The sequence below is a fragment of the Protopterus annectens genome, chromosome 3.part0 (assembly GCF_019279795.1).
Source record: "Protopterus annectens isolate FY-2018-M chromosome 3.part0, PAN1.0, whole genome shotgun sequence".
Taxonomy (NCBI): domain Eukaryota; kingdom Metazoa; phylum Chordata; order Ceratodontiformes; family Protopteridae; genus Protopterus; species Protopterus annectens.
The window spans coordinates 1608769542-1608793807 of NC_056731.1; the positions used below are offsets into that span (position 1 = coordinate 1608769542).

General features: G+C 40.7%; 1 protein-coding gene across 1 annotated transcript in view; it reads left to right on the forward strand.

The window, feature by feature from the left end:
* The window catches only part of RGS22 (regulator of G protein signaling 22), a 971253-nt gene that overhangs the window by 690024 nt on the left and 256963 nt on the right, over positions 1-24266 (forward strand). The window contains exon 20 of the mRNA XM_044065939.1: positions 6815-6883. Coding sequence (XP_043921874.1) covers positions 6815-6883 — 69 coding nt within the window. The remainder of the gene's footprint in view (positions 1-6814; positions 6884-24266) is intronic.

Genomic DNA, 24266 nt, shown 5'->3' on the forward strand with positions numbered 1-24266 from the left:
ATTGCTGGATTTGCACAGCTTTGCCGACAGCATACGGGGGGTTATTAATGACTACAGTCTCCCTAGGGGTCAATGAGACCTGGGAGAACTTGATTTATGATACCTCAGCCATTACATCACAAGATAAAATAGCATTGCAATTGTCTGTTCCACAAAAGGGAACTGTGTGTTTTTATAAAAATTATACTGTTCAGGTGGGTTGGTGCAATTGCAATGTGACTGTTTTTTATAGATGTTTCACTAAAGGTAACAATGTAGATCTTTATTGTAATACAAACTATGATTCATTTCTTGGATTGATGCACAAAACACTTGATGAAGTAAAACATAATTCTGTTCTTTATAAACAACTGCCTATAATTAACAGAAAATGTTTCATGCAGGGCGAGTGTATATTCATAGCAAAGTTACTACTAAAGTAGAGGACTGTTATTTTTGTGTGTGGCAGAAAGGCATACAAATGGTTACCTGAGAATTGGTCCGGCAGTTGTTTTTTGGGTTACCTGGTTCTGGCCATACGACACACTGCAGTTTTGCCTCGAGAAAAATTTCGAAATGTTCGAGAGGTCGTCAAGAAACCTGTAAATCCAGTGGGACAAATCAATGTGCATTGGAAAGACCATCATTCCCTAGGCAAAGGACTGACACATATGGACTTGAGTGATAGTGTTACATCGTGGGTAGGCATATTACCAGCATATGGAGCAGTGAAATTGATCTGCGAGCTGAGAAAACTGTCAAAACTTCTCGAAGTAATGAGTAATGCAACTTTTTCTGCTCTCGAATTGGTGACTGATGAACTGAATGCTATGAGAACTGTAGTACTTCAGAACCGCATGGCTCTCGACTTCACCCTAGCGGTGAGAGGTGGTACTTGCGCCTTAATCCAAGAAGAATGCTGTTCGTATATTCCTGACCATAAACAAGAGATAGACAATCATCTTGAGGTAATTCAGCAAGTGTTGGCCATGACCAAACCAGGCCCAAACCCACTGATGGACTTTTTCCAGAAATGGTTTGGGGGGTGGGGTACCATCCTAATGAACATCCTGATTGCCATTTGTGTAGGAATACTCCCACTGGGAGTATGTGTTTGTTGTGGCATCCCCTGCATGAAAAGACTGATTAAAGACGTTATAGACATGTCAGTTTCTGAAACAAACTGCAGATGCTTTCTGACCTTGTATTGTTAGCTGAAATCTTTGCTTGTGCCTTGGAAATTTGCTGAGAAGCAGATGATTTCTGCTTACATTGGGAAAATAATGAATAGAACAATACTACTTGTATGAAACTTAGACAAGAAGTTCCGCTTGTGCTATGAGAAAATACACCACTGTAGAAGCTTTAGATAATTAGGACAAAGCCTGTTTGAAAATATGAACTGCAATCAGCATTTACTTGTATCAAAGTTAGAAAAGTACCTTGAAATGTAACACTGTACAATACAGGCCTGTAAACGAATTAGTGCCCACCAAGGCCAGGTTGTTTTTCTCAAAAGTTTCTCACAAATCTAGTCATGTCAGCAGAAAATCTGAGTAACATCTGCTGTAGAACAATACTGAAAGTTGTGTTTGATTATGTTAGCCATAGAAGGCCATGTCTTGTAAAACAGTACAAGAATAAGAATACTTCCTGTTAGTAGTTAGACAAATCCTTGTATTTGCATGTTTTTGTTTCCTTGCAGCAAGTAATTAAAAGTGCCTTAACTGAACCTTACGTGTATTGGTCTTTGAAGTTTTTTCCTTTGACACCTTCTAAATAGCATGAAACATGACCTATCAGGCCCTATGGAATTGCTGTTTAAATGTAGCCTCCAAACAGACTTTTTGCCTCCTGAATGGAGAACTGCAACAGTCATCTTGCTGCACAAAGATGGGCCATCTACAGACTCTGGAAACTACAGACCCATAAGTCTCACTCGTCATATATGTAAAGCCATGAAAAGAATTATCATGGATATGTTCAATAGTGATATAGTAAGCCTCCAGACACTGGACCCAATCTAGTTTGGTTTCATCAAGGGCAGGTAATGCCTACTCAGCCTGGTGGACTTCTTTGAGAAGATCGCAAAGTAATGGATGAGGGCAAAATGGTTCACACTGCCTACCTTGACTTGGCCAAAGCATTTGACACAATACCCCACTCGGGTATTGTTGACAAACTCTAGAGGTTAGGTACAAACCCGTTTGTCACCCATAGACAGGACCCAGGAAGTTAGAACTGTGGGAGTCCACCTCTACAAAGAGGCCAGTCACAAGTGGAGTCCCTCAGGGATCGGTCCTTGGGCTGCTCCTTTTTTGGCATTTACTTCTCTGAAGTCAAGGCCAATGTCAGTGGTCTCTGGCTGACTAAATTTGCAGATGATTGCAAATCAGGAGCTGTCATTGAATCCCACACTGACACAAATGTTCTCCAGAAAGGGCTGACACAAGCAAACAACTGATGTCTGAGCCACGGACTAAAACTAAATGCCAAGAAATCCATAATAGAATCTTTTGGGAAGCCATCTACCCCCTGGTAACTATCATATTAACAACACATCCCTTAGAGTTGACCCAGTAATCAGGGATTTAGGGACACACATAGACAATAATCTAGCCTTTTGACCATCAAGTGTAGGGAGGAAATCATTCTATGCTGTGCAACTTATAAACAAAGGTATGGCATCTAAATCCAAGGAAGTAATTTTTCCACTGTATTTGGCATTCATCAGACCTATCATTAAGTACAATGCCCCCTTTGGTATGTACCTAACCAGGCATATCCAACAACTGGAACATCCACAGGCTGCCTCAAAGCCCTATCCCTGTACTCTGTCTCCTACAGGCTTTTGAGGGGAGATCTATGCTTGGTATACAGGCATTGTCAGACCCCACTCTGATGAACCTCCTGCATATCCACAAAACAAACAGCACCAGAATTACCCACTTTAAAGACTTAAACCTTGCCTGTGATATAAATAGGACCTGCTGGAGAGACAGGTATATATCTCTGAGACCACCCCGTCTCTGGAACAGGCTCTCCATCCATGTGAAACAGAGTTCCTTCCTAACTCAATTCAAGTCTAACTTGGACAATTGGATGGGGAACAGGAAATTCATCCCTGGTGTGGCACTTCTGTCTCTAATGAACACAGGCAGCCTGTAAATGTTTCATCTCCCAGGCCCCTGTCTGTAAATGTTTCATCTCCTAAGCCCCTGCTTACACTTATCAAGGGTATCAGAACTTGCCAGAGATTTGGGATGCATGGCTAGGCTTAAAAAGGCCCTTGTGGTCATTAACCTAGTAAACACCTATGAACCTATATAATTACATCACTTCCTTTCAACTCGAATCAATCTCATTAACACAATAAAATCACAAAACCCATCAGACAATATTAATAAAAAAAACATAAAAACATAATGCACTTTTTCTCAAAAAATCATCTTCCAAAAAAAAAGGATAATTTCTTCAAAGATTTTTTACCCAAGCAAAACGTTTAGCTCTCTAAAACCATATCATTGTAAAATATATAAAATATACAGTGACTTATTTATTTTTATAACCATAATTATTCTTTTTCATTGGTTTTTGATTTTTATTCATCCCATTGCTCATCAATGAATTAGTTTTTCTCCTCTTTTAAAAAATTCTTAATTGTACATGGAATTATAATTTAGCTAAATAGAAAACTGTCCATTGAGTCTTGGAGGTAGACCTACATCAAGGAGTAATAGCCATATTAGCTCCTGGTATTCAACCAGAGTTTCCCAGTGTGTACCCCTAGAGCTAGGCTGTACTTGTTACAGTGCCCAAAACAAAAATACACCTTTTTCACACAGTTTTAAAAGCCTGTGTAATGCATTAGTTTCTAAATGTTTGGATATTTCGTAATAATATTCATAAACCCTTATTTTTAGAGCTCGCTCTGTTTTACCTATATAATAAAATGAGCACAGCTGGCAATAAGCATGATACACTACACCCTTCGAGGAACAGTTAAAATATTTATTAACAGCTATAGGAATATTGATAGTAGGAAGCTCTTTTGATCAGCACAGTGCACCATATATTTACACTGATGGCACATTCCACATTTATAACTACCGACTTTGTTTTGTCTATTTTCTGTTCTCTCTTTGTCGGCTCTATTTTCCAAAAGGCTCTTAATATTTTGTCCCCTTTTATAATTATATAAAGGTGGTTTAGAAATAGTTGCCAAACTGTTCAACATCCTTGAGAAAACCCCCAAATATTTTTGAAGAATTTTCTGTATCACTGGCGTGTCATGACTGAATTTTAAAGTTAAAGATATAGTGTAATTCAATTCTGATTCCTTCGCTAACCCACTGTCCTGATCTAAATCAATACTACTTTTAACTCCCATTTTTGTACCTTGGAGGGGGATAAATTTCGTACCCCACCCTTCTTGTATTTCTTTCTTCAAACCCTAAACAAGATGTTCCGGGTAACCTCTTTGTAAAACCAACCTTGTCACAAATTGTAATTCCTCTGGTAAATCTTTATAATCCAAATTCATGCGGGCAGCCTGAAGCATCTGAACCTTTACTATAATTTTCTTCTGGTAAAGGTGATGGTTGCTGTTAAAATATAAATATGAGTTGGTAAAATTTTCCTTCCTGTACAATTTTGATTTTAGTCTATTGTTCTCTGAATCCTTAATTAACTTAACATCCATGCAAGGCAACACTATGTGTAAACTTTAAAAAATCTGTAGTGGCATTTATATATTGAATAAATGCATCTAATTCATATTTAGTATGTTTCCACAATAGGAAGACACCGGGCGAAATTCAATAAAGCCTACACTAAGTGTACAGTAAGTGTACACTGTTCGGAGTGAACAGACAACACAGACATAACGCTCACCTTCTTCCTCCTAATTTGTTTTCCTACTGACATTCTTGCAGCTTTAAATATTGACAGAGATTCATAAAGGTTACCACAAAGTGTAGATGATAATCTTTCTGAGTGACTAGAAAGCACAAAAAATATGCTAAGGATTTTATTGAATACATACCATGTAGACTTAGTGTAGGCTTTATTGAATCTGGCTCATAATCCAAAAAAACGTAGATACAACACCATACTGGCAAAAAGGGGAATTAAACACAGCACATTTTTCCTAGTATAATAAAACCAGGTTCGCAAAGAAAGGCGTACAGGTAGCTCCCATAGCCACCCGACTCATTTGCTTATAATATTCCCCCTCAAACTACAGATAATTGTTGTCAAGAACAAGTTCCAAACATTCCGTAACTAGTTTTATGCTCATTTTTCATTAAAAATTCATGATTGATCAAAATATCCTCACACCATTCCAATCCAATGGCATGGGGAATTACAGAAAACAGATCCTGAACATCAATAGTAACAAACAAAATTAAGGTAAATAAACTCCATTAGGAACTTTAGCCAAAAAGTCCCTAGAATCTATTAATATATGATTATATAATCACCATATAGGTTTTATTTTTCTGACCACATAGACTCCCAAGGGGTAGGTTTTAGATTGTCCTGTGGCTACTGTTGGCCTAAGAGGTGGGTCCACTAAGTCCTTATGGATCTTTGGTATCCCAAAGTAGATGGAATTACAGGTCTAAGATTCATAAGAAATTCAAATAGACGGTTGTGTATAATAATGCCCTGTAAAAAATATCATTCAAAATCAAATCAGTTCTCCTGTAAGTCATGTTAATCTCATTTGAAATTTGTACATACATAGAATCACTATTCAACAGATTTAATATTTTAGTGGCACAACACCAAAAATCCATAATCAACAGCCCTCCCCCTTTGTCGGGTTTCATTACCCTTATGTCTTTGTTTGAGCACAATTTTTTCAAAACTCATTTTTCTTCAGAATGTAAATTAAACACCTTTCTCCTGTTGGTATTCAAATAGTGTCTAATATCATGCTCGACCAAAGCTTCAAAGTTAGTATGCGTCAGGTGCAATGGGGGATTATAAAGACTTTTTTTCTCAAAGGATGGTGTTTTGAGTTGGAATCCCTTGTGTGCACCAGTTCCAAGGTGTTATTCTGTTATTAGTTGGTTGCTACACTTTGGTTGCCTGCAGACTTTCTTGTGGCTTTGAACATTAAGTTTTAGACCCATCTTTGAAAATAATAAGACTAAATGTTTCCCTTACTCTGGTTTGTGTTCAGGCCATCACTGGATAAAAAAAGGTTATTAAAAAGCTTTTAAAGATACACATCAGAGCATCTAGAACCTATAAATTCTGGGTGCCTAGCAGACCTCAGGCCTCTAACTTAGTTCATTTACTTCCTTCACACTTATTACAGTAGAGTTTTGGTTGGTTAGGGTGCATTAAGAAATTGGAGAAAAGGTTTAAGTGGAAGTGAAACTGAAAAAACAAGAAAGAAATAATCAATCTGGATGGTGGGGACTAGGATGGAAAGAAGAGCACTGTTGAGGTGCAAGGGGGAAGAATGTGCAGTGAGGGCCCATGGAGTCTTTTACCTAGGGCTCCATTTCACCTAACTCTGACCTTGTTGATTGCAGAAAGATTTGAGGTGTATGTATTTCCCAAAGTGGTTATAATCACTGGATACTAAGGCAGTCTGATGAAACTGACTGACTCCATCTGATGTTTGATCACAGGTAATAGTTATTGACATGTCAAAATAGAGCCCCACCCCTTTCCAATTAGCCCCAACTATTCATTTGCCTTGCAGCATCCCCTACATCTTGCTGTGAAGTCACCAGCTGCCACTACAGAATGTGGCACCATAGTATAGACTGGTTTATACTTTAATTATGCAACTAACATAAGTGCCATTTTTCTTCAGGTTCAGATCCATGATATTGCTGAAGATCATCTACTTCTGAAACACAGGAAGAGGCGTGAGGTATGGCGGGTGAGTATTCATAGCTATTAATGGATAAGTACTAATATGTCAGTAGTACTCATTTAAGTCAATTTAGCTCTAGGTAAACAAGTAGAATTATTTTGCAGTCTTGTTGAATATTAACTTTTTTTAGGTTTTAAATGTACAAGGCTCCTCAGACTTAGATGTGAACTACTAAATATTTTAAATCCTTAACTTTTAATTACGGTTCACTCCATGCTCCCAAGAAAGAACTGCAACAACTTAATGAGCAGGAGGAGCAGGACTTGAGCAACAAGAAGAGGAAACAAGGATTGACATGAGTGTAATAAGCACTTAACATATGCACTGCCTTTACCCAGATGTTAAGCATTATATAGTGTAACTGTAATCCAGTTTGGAGAAATAAAAGCCTATGAGTACTAGGCCTATACCTTTTTTATAAAATGCTTTGTTGATCATTATATTGTGTTTCTGAATTTCTGTATTCACAATATGTATTTTTAAATGTTTGGATAAAACAGAACTTGCCCATATTTGCAGAGCTACATTTGACTTTCCTCTTCTCTAAGGTGTTATGGTTATGTTTTTTATCCACTTGGGCTATCCTGCTTTATTTCCCTCACAACATTCTCTTCCCATAGTATATTTTAGTAATTCATTTGTTTCCCAAAGAGAAACATGCACTTTATGTTAGTTGCAAAGTCCCTTTTAGTTAGTTAATTTTATGCAAAACTTCATTTTACAGAAGTAGCAACAAGCAATGATAAACACATATGTATAATCCATGGTTCCCCTTTATAATCGCGAAATACTGAAATCTCGAATTTCAGTATTTCGTGACCATAAAGGCGAAACCTCCAAATACTGAACTTTCACAATCCCGAAACTATAAATCCTGAACACACAGCATACACCACACATAAACCACAACACCCACACTACAAAACAAATAAACACACAAAAACAAAACACCACACATCCACATACCTACACTACACATAAGCAGGGGGGAAAGCGCCCCTGCACCCCCCATGTCGGGGGCTGCGCCCCCCACACACCCCTACTTATATATACTAACTCCAAGATCGCAAAACAGTAAAAGACAGTACACTTACACCCAGACATTCCACAGTCCCTCGCATGCACACAAACACACACACACACACACACACACACACACACACACACACACACACACACACATCACACATAGACAAACATCAACACATCCAACAATTACACACTCATACATTCACCTTCCTACCCTAACCCACACATACAACTTACAAACAATCTCACATACACTCAACTCCCACCCAAAACCCTTATAAAACACTCACTTACCTGAGATTCCACGTAAATCCATATACTATGCCAAACAACATCCAAACCAAACAGCACATGTCATGTAACGTAAAGCCATAACCATAAATTCAAAATATTTGAATTCGCGATTATGCACTTTCGACGTTTTAAAAATTTGCCTTTATGGTCGCGCAGTACTGAAATTCGAGATTTCAGTATTTTGTGATTATAAAGGGGAACCATAATCCAGACAATAACATAGATAGAGAAACACTTTACAGCATTATGATGTTATGACTGGTGCCCCATTGTCAGATAAACTATCAGCAATAAACAATATGTTATGACATTTTAGATCAAGAATAAGCTTGTATAAACTTTAACACTACTGTGACAAAAACTAGCAGTAAGAAACCTGAAATTACTGACATCAGATGAATATTTTGTATAGCTGAATCCCTGGGTAAAGCTTGAAAATGGTCACGGTATAGCAGTGGTCCACCTGGTTAACAAATGGAAATAAAAAGTATAATAAATAAAAGAAGCCTGAAAACTGAGCTCATTACAAGCTAATATAAAGACGTGCAAAACACAAAAATATACTTTTAGCTATTCAACTTTGGTATGTCATGGGTTATTGCGGTAGTATCGGTTAGGACAACTAACTAGTGTATTCACATGTTGTTGGCAGGGAAACCACTTAATAATAAATGTTGATAGGTTCATAGGGTGGTACTAGACTATCGGCCCTAGGGCCTGTACAAGTCTAGCCATAACAATTCTCTGACTATTTCTTCCCACAATATTTACTTCCCTGGACCCCTGTCTAGCAGGGCGACTGATGTGATCCCCGGGGTAAATTTCCTATCTCCCATCCAGTCGTCAAGGTTCCTTTTGAAGTAGGCCAAGAAGGCCCTCTGCTTGACATGTATGGGCAGTCTATTCCAGAGTATGGGGAGTCTCTGGGTCAGGAACCTATCCCTCCAGCATGTTTTGTTCATTGTGATGACAAGGTTTAGGTCCCTGGAGCATGTGGCTCTGATGGATTGGGATTTCTTTAAGTGTAGCATGTCCAAATGCTCTGGGTTTGACATGGCCTTGTATGTTAAGCAGAGATCACCTCTCAGTAGATGATATGCGAGAGTATAGCTGGATTTATTTTAGTCAGCCAGCATAGGGCATCTGCTTTAGGCCTGTGGTTCTTTTAGTGAGGTGTTTCTGCAGCCTTTCCAGGTGTTGCAGATGTCTTGTGAGGTACATACCAAATGGGGTGTTGTACTCTTTGATGGGTCTAATGAGGGATGAGTACAGTGGGACAATGACCTCCTTTTTTCTGGATGAAAAGCCCTTAGTGATGAGGTGTGCCACATAGAAGGATTTCCTGACTGTTGTGGTGATGTGGTTATCGAAGGTGAGACCACTGTCCACCTGTGCTCCTAAGTCTCTTATCGCACGTTTGGTGTTTAGTGTACTGCCACCTATGTGGTTATTCATGGGTACATGTTTTTTCCCAAAGGGGATAACTATACACTTCTTGGCATTGAGATTGATCCCATGGCTGTGGCATCAAGCATCTGTTTCTATAAGGCCCTTTTGTAGAATATCCACATCATTTGGGAATTCAATAATGGCTCCCAATTTGCAGTCATCTGCGAACTTTGTTAGCCAGAGTCACTTAGTGTTGGCCTGTACTTCAGAGATGTAGATGCCAAACAAGAGCGGTCCCAGGGCTGAACCCTGAGGTACTCCACTTGTCACTTGTCTGGAGCTGGATTTGGAGTCGGCTACTTTTACAGTGTGGGTTCTGTTAGTAAGCCAGTTGGCAACCCATCGAGTGGGATTTATGCCCAGTTTAGTAAGTTTATCTATGATTCCAGAGTGGGGGATGGTGTTGAAGGCCTTGGCAAGGTCCAGATAGGCTGTGTGGACTGTCTTACCCTCATCCACGGCTCTGGGGACTGATTTGAAGAAGTCAATCAGGTTCAGGAGACACGATAGGCCCTTCACGAACCCAGACTGGGAGGGGTCCAGTGTTTAAAGGTTGCCAATGTATTTGTTTATAAGTTCCATGATAATATGTTCCATGGGCTTGCAGATCAGGCTTGTCAGACTGATGTTCCCAGGATCCAAGTTAGATCCCCCCCTTGTGGAGTGGATAACTGTAGCTGGGCACCACTCAGTGGGCACAAAGCCTGAGATGAGGCTATGATTAAAGATGACACTTAGGTGAGGTGCCAGTTAATTTTGTAGTTCATGTAGTACACAGCCCGGGATGTCATCTGGTTCCATGGATGTTGTATTCTTAGCTTTGGAGAGTGCGGTTTTTACCTGTGTGGCCATGATTACTGGAATTTGGCAATCTTTTGGTATTGAGATGGGCCCTTTAAGGGGTGGGAGGGGGTAAAATTGGCACTGAATCAATCTGCCAGGATATTGGCAATGTCCTTCGGATCAGTATATTTAATGCCATTCTGTTGTAGCTCAGAGCAGATCTGAGCATTGCCATTTAGATTCTTGACATAGCTATAGAATGCCTTGTGGTTGTCTTTGGAATCTTTGGCAAATTTATTTTCGTAACTAGCTTTTAGGATTTTATGAGGGATCTCAGCTTCTTACTGAGGCTAGTAAGGGAGTTTTTTGCATCCTGGGATTTTCCACTTTTCTGCAACAGTTTCTTCCTTCTGTTGTATAGTTTGTTTATGACAGGGGACCACCAGATTGGCTTCATTTTTGGAGGAGAGCATCTTGGTTCTATTTGGGATGGCACGATTCATGCACGAGTGTATGTACTCATACAGTGCTTTAGTGTAGGATTCGCCAGTCGAACTTTCATTTCCCGTCTGCATGAGTGTCATGAAGTTTGTCGCTTCTGACTTGAGTAGCATGAAGTTGGCCTTGGAGAAGTTTTTTACGGATGTTTACTTACTGGGGGGTGGGGGTGGGATGTGGATGTCAAAGGTGATTAGCATATGGTCAGCCCTAACCAATGAGGGGGTGACCACTTGTGTGGAGCATCGATTTCCCATGTTGGTAATGACCAGGTCCAGGATATTGGAACCCCTGGTGGGACTATGGATTAGTTGATCCAGGGCATTGGAATTTATAAATTCCAAGAACCGTTGGGCAAAGGTGTTGGTACACGAGTAGTTTTCTCAGTTGATGGCAGGGTAGTTAAAATCACCCAGTATTAGGGTGTTTGGTTGTATCTTAATATTTTCCAGTATGTTTAGAAAGGTGTAGTGAGAATCTTGGGGCATGGTGGGGGATCTGTAGCAAGCTACAATTTGGATTGCAGTCATACCTAGTGTTAGTTGCACCTAGAGAATTTCGGATGCATTGTGTTGGGCATCTAGCCTGGAGGTGTAAATATCCTTGGTGAATATGGACACTCCTCTACCTTTAGTGTTTTGGTCCTGGTTTGGTGGCCAAAAAGTGTGGTAAGAGTTGTAGCCTGGTATTGCAGGGGTACTCTCTAGACCTTGAACCAGGTCTCAGTTACTGCACAGATATCGATGTTCTCCATTTTTAGGAGTGCCTCAAGAGAGTGCATTTTGAGGTTTAGACTTCTAGCATTGAGTAACATTACCTTCAGATTTTGCATGCTTGTACCTGTTACAGTGGTGGTTTTGTCCTCTGAGCCTTGCCTAAAAAAGACACTATAGGGGCGGCAAGAGCCATAGCCAGTAACCTGAATCCCAGGGGCGACAGGTGAAGACCATCTCTGGCAAAGCATTGTGGTTTGTCAATCATGTCATCCCAGGCAGATACTGGATCCCCTTTGAATGACACCAGAAGCTTAACAATTGTTGAAGTCAATCATTTTGTCCTTATACTGTGGTATCATTCTGGGTAAAGGTAGGATGCTACTCAGGGCTAGGGTCATACCTGCCTAGGTCACATGATCTGAGAGCTCTTCCATGTCTCTTTTCATGTAGTCCAGGGAGGTATGTCTGAAGTCATTTACTCCAACATGGACAATGACAGAGTCGTATTTGTACTTGTTGTGGAGTGACTTGAGTGCATGCATTATGTGGTGGATCCTGGCACCCAACAGGCAGCTGACTGTAATTTTCTCCTTGTTCAGCCTGGTGAGTGGGACATCAGTGTGCCTGAATATAGAGTCACCTATGACTAAAGTGTTGGGTATGTTGTCTTGCCTTAGGGGCTGTTGTTGGGTGGCACACTGGTGTTGTGAGCTATGTGATACTTTGGTTGTGATTGGTGTTTGCGTTTCAGCTTCGGAGGTCCTTGTTGCTTGGGCAGGTTAATGTTAAGGGCCTCTGCATATGTGTGTTTAGTGTTGCTATGTGGGTGCTTTGGGTGTCTCTAGCCTGTAAGTGTGGCTATCATTTTAGAACATTTGTTCTTATTATGTACATAGTTTTGTGTGTTATTATTAAGTTCTTAGGTTTTACAAGGGTATTAGGGGGTGTATTTTTGTTTGAGGGTTTTCAGTAAAACAAAAAATTCTGCAAGATGTAACATAGGCTCAAATGAAGATGACAAGAACCATATATTTAACAAAAAAGCTGATATACATAAATGGTGGGAAGAATAATCCGTCAAGAATATGAGTCTTTCTCTAATGTGTTTCAACATTAATGGTCTCACAGATAAATACAAAAAAGAAAACAGTAGTGAATTATATTAAAAAATGTAGAGTGCAGGTAGATATGCTCTAGGAGACACACTTGGAAAAAACAGAACATGTGAATGTGATAAAGAAAGCTTTTCAAGCTGGTTATTCAGCAGAATATCTGTGGCAAAGGAAGAGAGAAGTACTTGTATTAATTGCAAGAGGAGTTCCAATAGTAATAGAAGAAAATATAAAAGACAGTAATGGAAGATTTATAGTATTAAGGGTCTACTTGCAAGAGAGAAGGATTACACTGGTATGTATTTATATTCCACCGAAAACTGCTATAATGGAGCTTAAGAAAATTCTGGGAGAAATAATCAGCTTTCAGCAAGGATTATTACTTGCAGGTGGGTATTGGAATTTGATTTGCAACAGTGAGGATGTGTCTAGGGGGCCCAGAGGGGAAAGTATAACAAAGGAAGGTAGATTTTAAAGAAATTTATGAAAACATTTGCCATGGAAGATGTCAATTCAGTACTAGGAGTTTGGAGTGAATTCATATACTATTCTCCAAGATACAAAAACTGGGCTAGGCTAGACAGAATATACATTTCACAGGAACATGTGCATTTTACTGAAGGTCTTGATATGCACCCAATAACTATTTCAGATCATGCGCCAGTCTTCTTCTTCTTCTTTTGGTTTTTCCCGGTTAGGGGTCACCACAGAGGATCACCTGTCTGCTCATGATCGGCAGTGGAGTTTTACAGTGTCAAGTTGCCAGCCTGGCACCCAACCTTCCACAGAAGGCACACACATGCATGCACTAACACCTAGGGCCAATTTAGAGTGTCCAATCCACCTAAAGCATGTCTTTGGGATGTGGGAGGAAACCGGAGCACCTGGAGGAAACCCACAAAAACACAGGGAGGACATGCACACTACGCACAGAAGGCACCCCAGCCGAAGATCAAACCAGAGAACCTCTTGCTGTAAGGTGGCAACGCTAACCACTGCACCATTGCAGCTGCCCGCAGATCATGCGTCAATAATAATTAAAATAAAAACACAGGGTAATGAAATAAAAAAGAGACACTGGTGCTTTCCCGCCTATCTGTTGAAAAGAGGGGAATGTAAGGAATGGTACTGGAAATTATTCAAGAACTATTAGAGAAGATAGACATTTCTTCTGATATAGCTAGGGAGTGGGATAAAATTAAAGTGGAATTTAAAAATAGGGTGGAAATAAAAGAAAGGAAGATATGGTTAAGAAGTAACAAGAATTAGAGGGACTGACAAGTATTAAAGTACTGCAAAATAGGGGGAATCTCACAGAACAAGAAGAGAAGCAACTGCAGAATGCTAAACAGAAAATAAGGGATTACCTTGATAATATGCTGTTAAACAACTGTTGTTTGATAATAACCCTAGAGCACAAAAATGCTTAGCACAACAACTCAAGCAAATAGAAAGGACTGTCACCAAGGTTAGGGAGCCTATAACAAGGAAGATAACAAGGGATCCTATAGAAGTATTAGAAATATTTCAGAAATTCAATGAAAGTCTGTATAAAGCATAGAAATGTCGAAATCTTGAAAAGGTACAATGGAAATGTTTATGAAAGAATTAAATATGCCCAGGCTAGAGGTAGAGGAGGCTCAATTACTAACTGTATAGTAGGAGATGAGATAAAAATGGTGAAATATAACCAATCTACAGGAAAGTCCCCAGGAATAGATGGTATTCCTGTGGAAGTTTGGAAGCTAGGAGGGAAAAACTGATAAAGATCTGGAAGGTTTTGTTTAACAGCATTTTAAGAGAAGTGCCAACATCCTGGAAGAAAGTGGTGGTAGCTGTAATACCTAAAGAGAGTAAAGATCCAATAGATCTAGCTTCATACAGGCCCATTTCAATAATAAATCATGATTATAAAGTGTTTATGTCTATAATGGCAAAAAGAATGGCAAAAGTGATTGCAAAACTGATAGATGTGGATCAGTGTGGTTTTGTGGAGGGGAGGCAACAGTTTGACAACATTAACAGAACAGTGATGATTCAGAGGGAAATAGAATGTAAGAAAATACCACTTGTTGGTAGGTCTTGATGCAGAGAAAACATTTGACAGAGTGAGCTGGGATTTTATGAGCAGAGCAATGGAAGCATTTGCATTCCATGAAAAAACTTATAAAGTTGATTAGGATATATGAGGGGTTGGAGGTGAAAATTAAACTGGGTGCTGTCCTCACTGATAACCTCTGCTTGAGCAGATGAACTAGGCAGGGGTGTCCTCTCTCCCCTTTATTGTTTGCATTATATTTAGAAACTTTGGCAAAAAAATAAGGGACTCAGAAATTTAAGGATATAGTTGGAATGGTAGTCAAGAGAAGCTGGCTCTATTTGGAGATGCCTGACAAACCAGAAAGGGACATTACTTTGCTGTGGAACATATTGAGACAATTTCAAACCCTTTTAGAATATAAAATGAATGAAGCCAAAACAAAAGCAATAGCAGTCAGTTAAGTACGCTCATACGGATTGGTTCAGCAATATCTATACTTATGGTGACATGATAAAATTAAGTATTTAGGAGTATGGATTAGTAATGATACTGATGTGGCAGCTAACGATATGTGGAAAGAGACCAAACAAAAGATAATACAAAAACTGAGAAAATGGAAGCTCTGTTATATGACTATTGATAGTAAGATACAAGCAGTTAAAATGTTTTTATTCCCATTAGTCTTATATACAGGTCAGGCATATTTTTATTAACCAAAGGAGAAATTGCGAATAGCAATTAATATAGAGTTGAAGGACTTTATCTGGAAGTGGAAGATGGCAAAAGTCAAGTGGGATAAGCTTATTCTCCCAATAGAACAAGGCAGATTGGGATTGCCCGATTTGAAGGGGTATTTCAGAGCAACACAGTTAGGGCTATACATAGCACAAGCAGAAAACTATAACTCAAAATGGAAAGAGATGATGATGAAACAAAGGGGGAAGTTCAAGTAACAAGGAGAGACTGGGATTTTGGATGCAAACATTTAAGGAGAATGTGAAGATTGGGGAAAGATGGGCAAAGGCTGCCAGCCTAGTCAAATAGAATTTGATACATAATTCTATCATTTGTAAATAAAAATGTAAAATACAGGCTTATGTTCTTAAATGAAAGAAAACACTGTAAAGTGTGAACTTCAAGATTGTTGCAACCTTGCCATCTGCTGTAAGGAAAACTAAGCCAAGCATTTCAAATGTTCTTTGAAGTTAAAATTATCTAAACAGTGGTGCTGAAGTGGCTGGCTGAACACATTCTTTCTATTGTCTTAACTTAAGGAATAATTGCTAGAGTGTACATGTGAAATGTCTTTCATTGTTGTAGTTTCCTGAGCATGTGTTAGATTGCTAAATAATGCAGTTTGTTGGCCTGGGAACTCCAGACTAAGTGTCAAAATGATGTAATGTGAATACTGGGAAAACCTAAGTGTCAAAATGATGTAATTTGGGAGGGCCTAGTAGAGCTGTTTGTTAGTGAGTTTAAAAACTATTGTTCAGAGAGAGACTGTAAGCATTTTGTCTTGGACCATCAACCCCAGCACTGCTTATGCTCTATATATGTATGTAAGTAGGATTGTAGCACTGTATTTTCTCTTAAGAATAGCTAAAGATTAGAAAGTTAGATTAAGTGTTTTTCATTGACATCAGACCTGTCCTACTGTATTATTTTAAGTTTCTGTGTGATCTCTGAACCCTTAGATATCACTGTGGTGTAGTAGTATTGCCTTGTGTTTTAATTATTTATTATTAAATATTTTAAAAACCTTTACCTGTGGCTGGTTTGTGTAGAGATAAGTAAGCTCTAGAGTACATTGCATATTTATAGAGTTTATTGTAATAAGCCACTCTAATAAGCCTTAGACTGAATAGTCACATTACCAATTGGATAATAATATTGCACAGTAATAATTGGACACCCTTTCAAGGGCCTTTGGGTAGCTGATAAGTATTAGCTGGTGGGAGCAGAAATTACTATCATATAGACTGGGTAAAGGGGCACAGCTGGAGAATGTGTCAGCCTTTCCCAGGAGTGTCTGTGAAGTTATATAAATACTTATCTCAAAGTGTGTGTGGTGCGTCAGCTACCTGGGCAGGGACATGAAGCACTGGTGGGACAAAGAGGGTACTGAAGGTTAGCTTGCCAGCTAGGCTGAGATATGGACCATATAGCTGTGCCAGTGTGGAGTCTTATTGGGGACCTGGAGAGCAAGAGAACAACCAGCCCCAGACTGACTGTGATCTCTGTGTGCACTTAAGGGAAATTGTAATTTACTGTGTGTATTTGTTATCCTTTTCTCTTATATGAGACACTCTCCCTGGTGTTAGTGGTGAGGAATGAGGCTCCTTGATTGCTGGGCCAGGGCATGGTCGTCACATTTCTGGTGGCAGTGGTTGAGATAAGATATCCTCACATTTGTGGTTCACAGTGGTTGGGATAAGATATCCTTACATTTGAGGTTCACAGTGGTTGGGATAAGATATCCTCACTTGTGGTTTGCAGTGGTGTGGGTAGAGTGAATCTTGTAGCTTATGTACAGTGATCTCTGAAGGTGTTTTGTACACTAAATCAGCCACACAGTGTATACTCAGAGTTCAGATCACAATTGTTTTATTTCTTTTGTTAGCTTAGTTAGACAGGGTGAGCAGGCAGCATGTCAGCACAGGGGTATGGAAAGCTGACAAGGAGCCAGCTTGTGGAGATGTACCAGGCTAGGGGACTGGCTCATGAAAACCTGACTAAGGCAGACCTGATTACAGCCTTGGTTACAGCTGCATCAGAAAACAGCATCCAGGAGGACAATCAGACTGGCAGTGAAGATACATTATCCTCAGAGAATAGACAGCTCAACCTTTCTGCGAAGGACATTCAGACTGGCAGTGGAGATGCAATATCTTTGGAGAATGGACGGCTCAACCTTTCTGCAGTGGACTTAAAAATCCAGCTGGAGCTAAAGAGACTTGAGTTGGAGGACAGGCATTTGGAGATAGAAGCTGAAGAAAAGGAGTGTCAGAGGAAGCATGAGAGGGAAATTCTGACTCTTTGCCAGAGTCATGCAGGTAATGGGGAAGGGAGTAACTGCACCCCAGAAGCACAACAGTCAGTAAATTTCTTCCGCAAATTAAAGAGTGGGATAATTTTGATAGTTTCATTCACATGTTTGAAAGGGTATGCAAACAGTATAGTGTTGACCAAAGGATCTGGGTACTGTTCCTGACCCCCTTACTCCATGGGAAAGCTGTAACTTGTATATCACAAATGCCTGACTGTCTGTTTTGATTATACTGCTGTAAAAAAATGTCTCTTAGAATGTTTTAAGCTAACACCCAAAATGTATAGGAAAAAGTTTCATGAGCATAGACGCAAGGCAGATGAAAATGTATGTGAATATGTTGCTGAACTGAGCACTTATTTTCATAGCTGGGTGAGTGGATGTCAGTTCACCACTTTTGAAGGGCTGGCAGACCTTTTGGTGAGGGAACAAGCCCTTAGCACATTGCCTGAGGACATGAGGATCTGGTTAGCTGATAGACAATGTGCTACTTCAGATGAGTTGGTGAAGAAGGGAGACCTACACCTTGCAAGGAGGGCAGCCCTGCACAGGAAGAGGACAATTAGGAATGCTCATGGGTCTAAAGGAACCCATGGTGGGCAGCACAGACTCTGCCAGTGGCAGGGGAAGCCACTAGTCCAGGTACACATCCAGGAGCTAGGGGTAAATGTTTTGAATGCAACCAGTGGGGCCATGTGGTATACAGGTGTCCATGGAGGCAAGGTGGGGAACCAAAGGTGAGGGAGCCAGTAAGTGGGAAAGACAAAATGCCAATATAAGTTGTCTTGAGACAACAGGGGTATGGAACTACCATCCTGCAGATGTCCTGTGAGGGAAGGATTTGGATGAGGCAGTACTATGTACTTATGCAGTTACATGCAGTGAGGCTAGGAGACAAGCATGTGAGTCTGGTAGCTTGGGGGAGACCCACACAGACTGCATACTTGCAGCCAGGACTGGTGAGGTGGTTACTTCAAGTAGTGAGCTACACTGTAGCAGTGAGACTGAATGTAAGCCACAGCTGCTTGTGGGTACTGATATTCTCTTGGACAGGGTAACTGCAAAGGTAGAGGTTAGTAGTAGTACCCAAGCTGACAGTGAGGCACCACTATCAGAGGATCCCAGACTTCCTGTGGAAGGGAAACTGGGAAGGGTTACAAGGAGGGAGTTGAGGCAGGCTCAGCTCTCAGACCCTACATTGCAAGGCCTGAGGCAGGTAGCGAGGGTGGCACCTGATTCTCAAGGGAAGGGGGGAATTTGTATACCGGGACAAAGGATTACTATACAGAGAGTGGACCCCTGAGGGAGGGCTAGAAGGTGAGAGAGTACAGCAGTTGGTAGTACCTAGAGCCTACCATCTGGTGCTTCTAGCCATAGCCCATGATATTCCCTTTGCAGGTTATATGGGCATAAAACATATAAAGAGGTGTATTATGCAAAACGTCTATTGGCCTGGAATTTCCAGAGATGCAACAGGGTACTGCAGGACCTGTAAGCAGTGCCAAAAGGTAGGCAAGGCAGGGGACAAGGTGAGAGCTCCTTTGATGCCTTTGTCTGTGATTGAGGAGCCATTTCAGAGGGTAGCAGTGGATATTGCAGATCCTCTGAGTACCCTAAGTTTCACAGGGAAAAAGTATATCCTAGTGGTAGTGGATTATGCTACACAATACCCTTAGGCAGTGGCTTTGTCCTCCATTGAGGCAGAGAAGGTGGCAAATGCTTTGTTAGAGATTTTCAGCAGGGTAGGTTTCCCAAAACAAATACTGTCTGACCGAGGTACCAATTTCATGTCAGACTTGCTGGCTTGTCTATGGAAGTTCTGTGGGGTGAAGCACATGAAGACCACCCCTACCATCCCCAGACTAATGGTCTTGTTGAGAGGTTAAACTCTACAATCATGTCCATGCTACAGGAATTTGCAGATCAGTTTAAGAGGGAGTGGGACAAATATTTGCCCCATCTGTTGTTTGCTTACAGAGAGGTTCTCCAGGAAGACACAGGTTTTTCACCCTTTGAGATGCCGTATGGGCATAGGGTGAGGGGACCTCTAGATTTAATTTGAGATTAGTGGGAAGGTGAGTGCGAGACTCACAAGGAGTCTGTTGTTGGCATACGTCCTAAACCTCAGGACAAGGCTCAGGAGAACCTGGCAGAAGCTCAACAACAGAAAAAGATGTGGTATGACAGGAATGCTCAAGGTAGAGACTATGCTGTGGGGCAGCAGGCAATGGTACTCATTCCTGTCAGACACAACAAGCTGCAAGCAGCTTGGGAGGGACCCTACAAGGTGGTAAGAAAGGTAAGTGTTGTTAACTACATGGTGGAAGTGCTAGGCAGACTGCAGGGTCTCAAATTGTACCATGTTAACAGGATGAAAACTTACCATGATAGGGAGACCCTTGTGCTGAGTATTTGCAGTGGATTGCAGGAGGAGTCTGAGGGAGATCTGGGGACTGATATCCTCAGTGAGGCTCGGGCTAACACCTTGGTGGAAGGGGTAGCAATGCCTCAGCAGCTATCTACTACCCAGGTTCAAGAAATCCGAGCAGTGTTGCAGGAATTTGGGGACATGTTCACTGGGAAACCAGGGTGCACCCACCTGGTGCAGCACCAGGTGGATACATGACCCAAAAGGCCTATTAGGCAGGCCCCTTATAGGGTCCCTGAGAGAGTCAAACAGACTCTGAGGGAAGAGGTACAGGAGATGTTGGAACTAGAGTGATTCAAGATTCCAAACATCCCTGGTCTTCGTCAGTGGTACTGGTACCAAAGACGGATGGCAGCACCAGGTTTTGTGTGGATTACAGGAAATTAAACAGTCACACAGAGTCAGATGCTTACCCCATGCCTCAGACAGATGAGGCCCTAGAGCAGCTGGGTGGAGGTAAGTATCTTACAAAATAAAAAGGAGACCAGCAACTGTAGCACCAAATTGCTTTATTAGGCTAGTAGTAAAAAAACTACATAACCATAGAATGAAGATACATACAGACCGGTTTCGGCAAAAAACTACAATGCCTTCCTCAGTGTCAATGTGTTAGTATCAAACATTCGCCATATATAGCTGGTAATCAAGATCACATGATCAAATTAAAGATGCTCGTTTAATCCTGGGGAAATAATCCTCCTAATTTAATGATCCATTTTTTTTCTTTTTTTGATTCAAAATGCGATGTCAGCCAGCTTTGTTGGATCTGTGTGCTGTTATTCTGTCAATAATAACAAAATTAAAAGAAGCAACTGGATGTATTAATGTATGTTTGTATAAGGTATCAGTGTTTTTCTTATGTCTAATGTCACAGAAATGTTCACCCATCTGAAACTTCAACGGATTTGAAGTTTGCCGTACACTGAATGCCGAACACTGGCATGTAGCCAAATATATTACCCAATCTGACTGACAGTTGGCATAAAAAGAAATATCAAAAACATGACCAGTGTTTCTACTACTAAAAGTTTTGTTTTGAATTTAGTTATTTTGGAACAATAGGAACAGTGGCCACAGGGAAAGCAACCAACCAGTCGGACACTTTGCATATGTGAATTAGTGTTCCTGCCATATGTGGTTACAAATCTAATGGCAGAGTTGTCATGATTGGTTTTGACTTTATATTGAAGGAGATCAGCCCTGGCCAGATGGTCAACTGTGTTAGAAACCCAGTATATATAGCCAGCACGATAGCCCCTATCTTTAAATCTGGAAATAATATGAATGTTGATCAGAGCAGATATGTTTGCCCTGAATGAACTGGGACTTGGGAATATTATTGCAGACATGAGGAGGATGATAGCTGGTTGCGTGGAAGAGGGAATTATATTGCGGAAATTTGCGGTGTACCTGAGTGGAAAGTGTGTTATCGAAATGTCTCTCAACCATAACATCCGAAAAGATAATATTTTTGGGATCATAATTAACCATAAATTCAATTCCCCATTTGTTTTCATTTAAATAATTTACAAACTCGTGTAAAAACTCATGTAAAATCTCGTGGGAAAGATTTGTGGAAGCTAGGTTAAGAAGGGACATGATGATTACTGATCAGCAGTATGGTTTCATGCCGGGAAAAAGCACTACAGATGCGATGTTTGCTCTGAGAGTGCTGATGGAGAAGTACAGAGAATGTCAGAAGGAGTTGCATTGTGTTTTTGTAGACTTGGAGAAAGCATATGACAGGGTGCCTAGAGAGGAGTTGTGGTATTGTTTGAAGAAGTCAGGAGTGTCAGAGAAGCATGTAAGAGTGGTACATGATATGTACGGGGGTAGTGTGACAGCAGTGAGGTCTGCGGTGGGAGTGATGGATGCGTTTAAGATGGAGGTGGGGTTACATCAAGGATCAACTCTGAGCCCTTTCTTATTTGCAATGGTGATGGACAGGTTGACAGACGAGATCAGACAGGAGTCCCCGTGGACTATGATGTTTGCAGATGACATTGTGATCTGTAGTGAGAGTAGGGAACAGGTGGAGGAGACCCTGGAGAGATGGAGATATGCCCTAGAGAGAAGAGGAATGAAGGTCAGCAAGACTAAGACAGAATATATGTGTGTGAATGACAGGGAGGACAGAGGAATGGTGAGGATGCAAGGAGAAGAGGTGGCGAAGGTGGATGAGTTTGAATACTTGGGGTCAATAGTTCAGAGTAACGGTGAGTGTGGAAGAGAGGTGAAGAAGAGAGTACAGGCAGGATGGAGTGGGTGGAGAAGAGTGTCAGGAGTGATTTGTGACAGATGAGTACCTGTAAGAGTGAAAGGGAAGGTCTGCAAGAGGGTAGTGAGACCAGCTATGTTATATGGGTTGGAGACAGTGGCATTGACAAAAAGGCAGAAGTTTGAGCTGGATGTGGCAGAGTTAAAGATGTTAAGATTTGCACTGGGTGTGACGAGGTTGGACAGGATTAGGAATAAGTATATTAGAGGGTCAGCCCAGGTTGGAAGGTTTGGTGACAAAGCCAGAGAGGCAAGATTACATTGGTTTGGACATGTGCTGAGGAGGGATGCAGAGTATACTGGGAAAAAGATGCTAAGGATGAAGCTACCAGGTAACAGGAAAAGAGGAAGGCCTAAGATAAGGTTTATGGATGTGGTAAGAGAGGACATGCAGGTGGTTGATGTGACAGAGCAAGATGCAGAGGACAGGAAGAAATGGAAACAGGTGATCTGCTGTGGCGACCCCTAACGGGAACAGCCGAAAGAAGATGATGACAAACTCGTGTAAATAATCAGCATCGGCCCTCCACACCAACCAGCAATCATCCAGATACCTCCTCCAAATGTCAATTTCATCAAGGTAAAGATTGTGGGATTGATCATAAATAATTTGTTCCTCGACATAGCCATAAACAAATCGGCATATATGGGGGCAAAAGATGCCCCCATGGCAGTTCCCTTATTTTGAAGATAATATTCACTCTGATAGAAAAAGACATTTTTGGTGAGAACATGTTCAGAAATACTGTGAGGAAGGTGTTGAACCCAGGTTGGTATAGCTCCGATTTGTACAACCAATATTCCAACGCATCGATGCCAGCCCAGTGAGGGATATTAGTATATAGTGCTTTGACATCGAGGGTGCAGAGCAGCCAACCTGGTTCCAACTTCATGTCTGCAATAACCCTAAGAAATTCCGTAGTGTCTTGTAATCTCGCACATACCCATTTAAGGAGGGGCTTCAAGTATCTGGTTAAAAATAAAGAAAGTGGTTCTTTTAAAGAATTTCTTCCCAAAACAATGGGTCTACCAGGGTGATTGGTGGCATGTTTGTGTATTTTGGGCAGAAAGTGTATATAGTGATGTACCGGTTCATCCACAGTAAGATTTTGTAAGGTGTTTTGTGTAATGATCCCTTCTTCCTTTGCTGATACTAAGAATTCATCTATTTGCCTCTTAAAAAGTGAAATATGGTCAGTAACCAAATGTGAATAGTACCTGCCATCCATGAGTTGCCTTTTTGCCTCAGTGTCATATTGGGTCCAATCTTGAACCACAACAGTACCACCCTTCTCAACCATCAGTATGACCAACTGATGATTAATGGCCAAATTCAAAATGACCTCCATATCGGCCCTGAATATGTTGCTGGATTTCACCCCAGTTTCCTTGGCATAAAAATTTAGATCTTTGAGTATGGCATTCTGAAACAAAGAAACAGTATGATGCATGTGAGGCGTAAATGTAGAACTGTGGTACCTGAACTCGTTCTGAGTATCCACAGTCTCTCTGCAATGAAAAAACTATTTTAAATTTAAATTTCGACAAAATCTAATTACATCATATGCAAAACAATCTTCAGACACAAAGAAACCAGGAATGAATGAAAGACCTTTATTTAGAATTTGAATCTCAGTGTCAGTAAGGGAACAGGAGGAAATGTTAAAAACATTCATTGTTTCATGGTTATCATTTTCAACAGTGCCTGCATGTTGT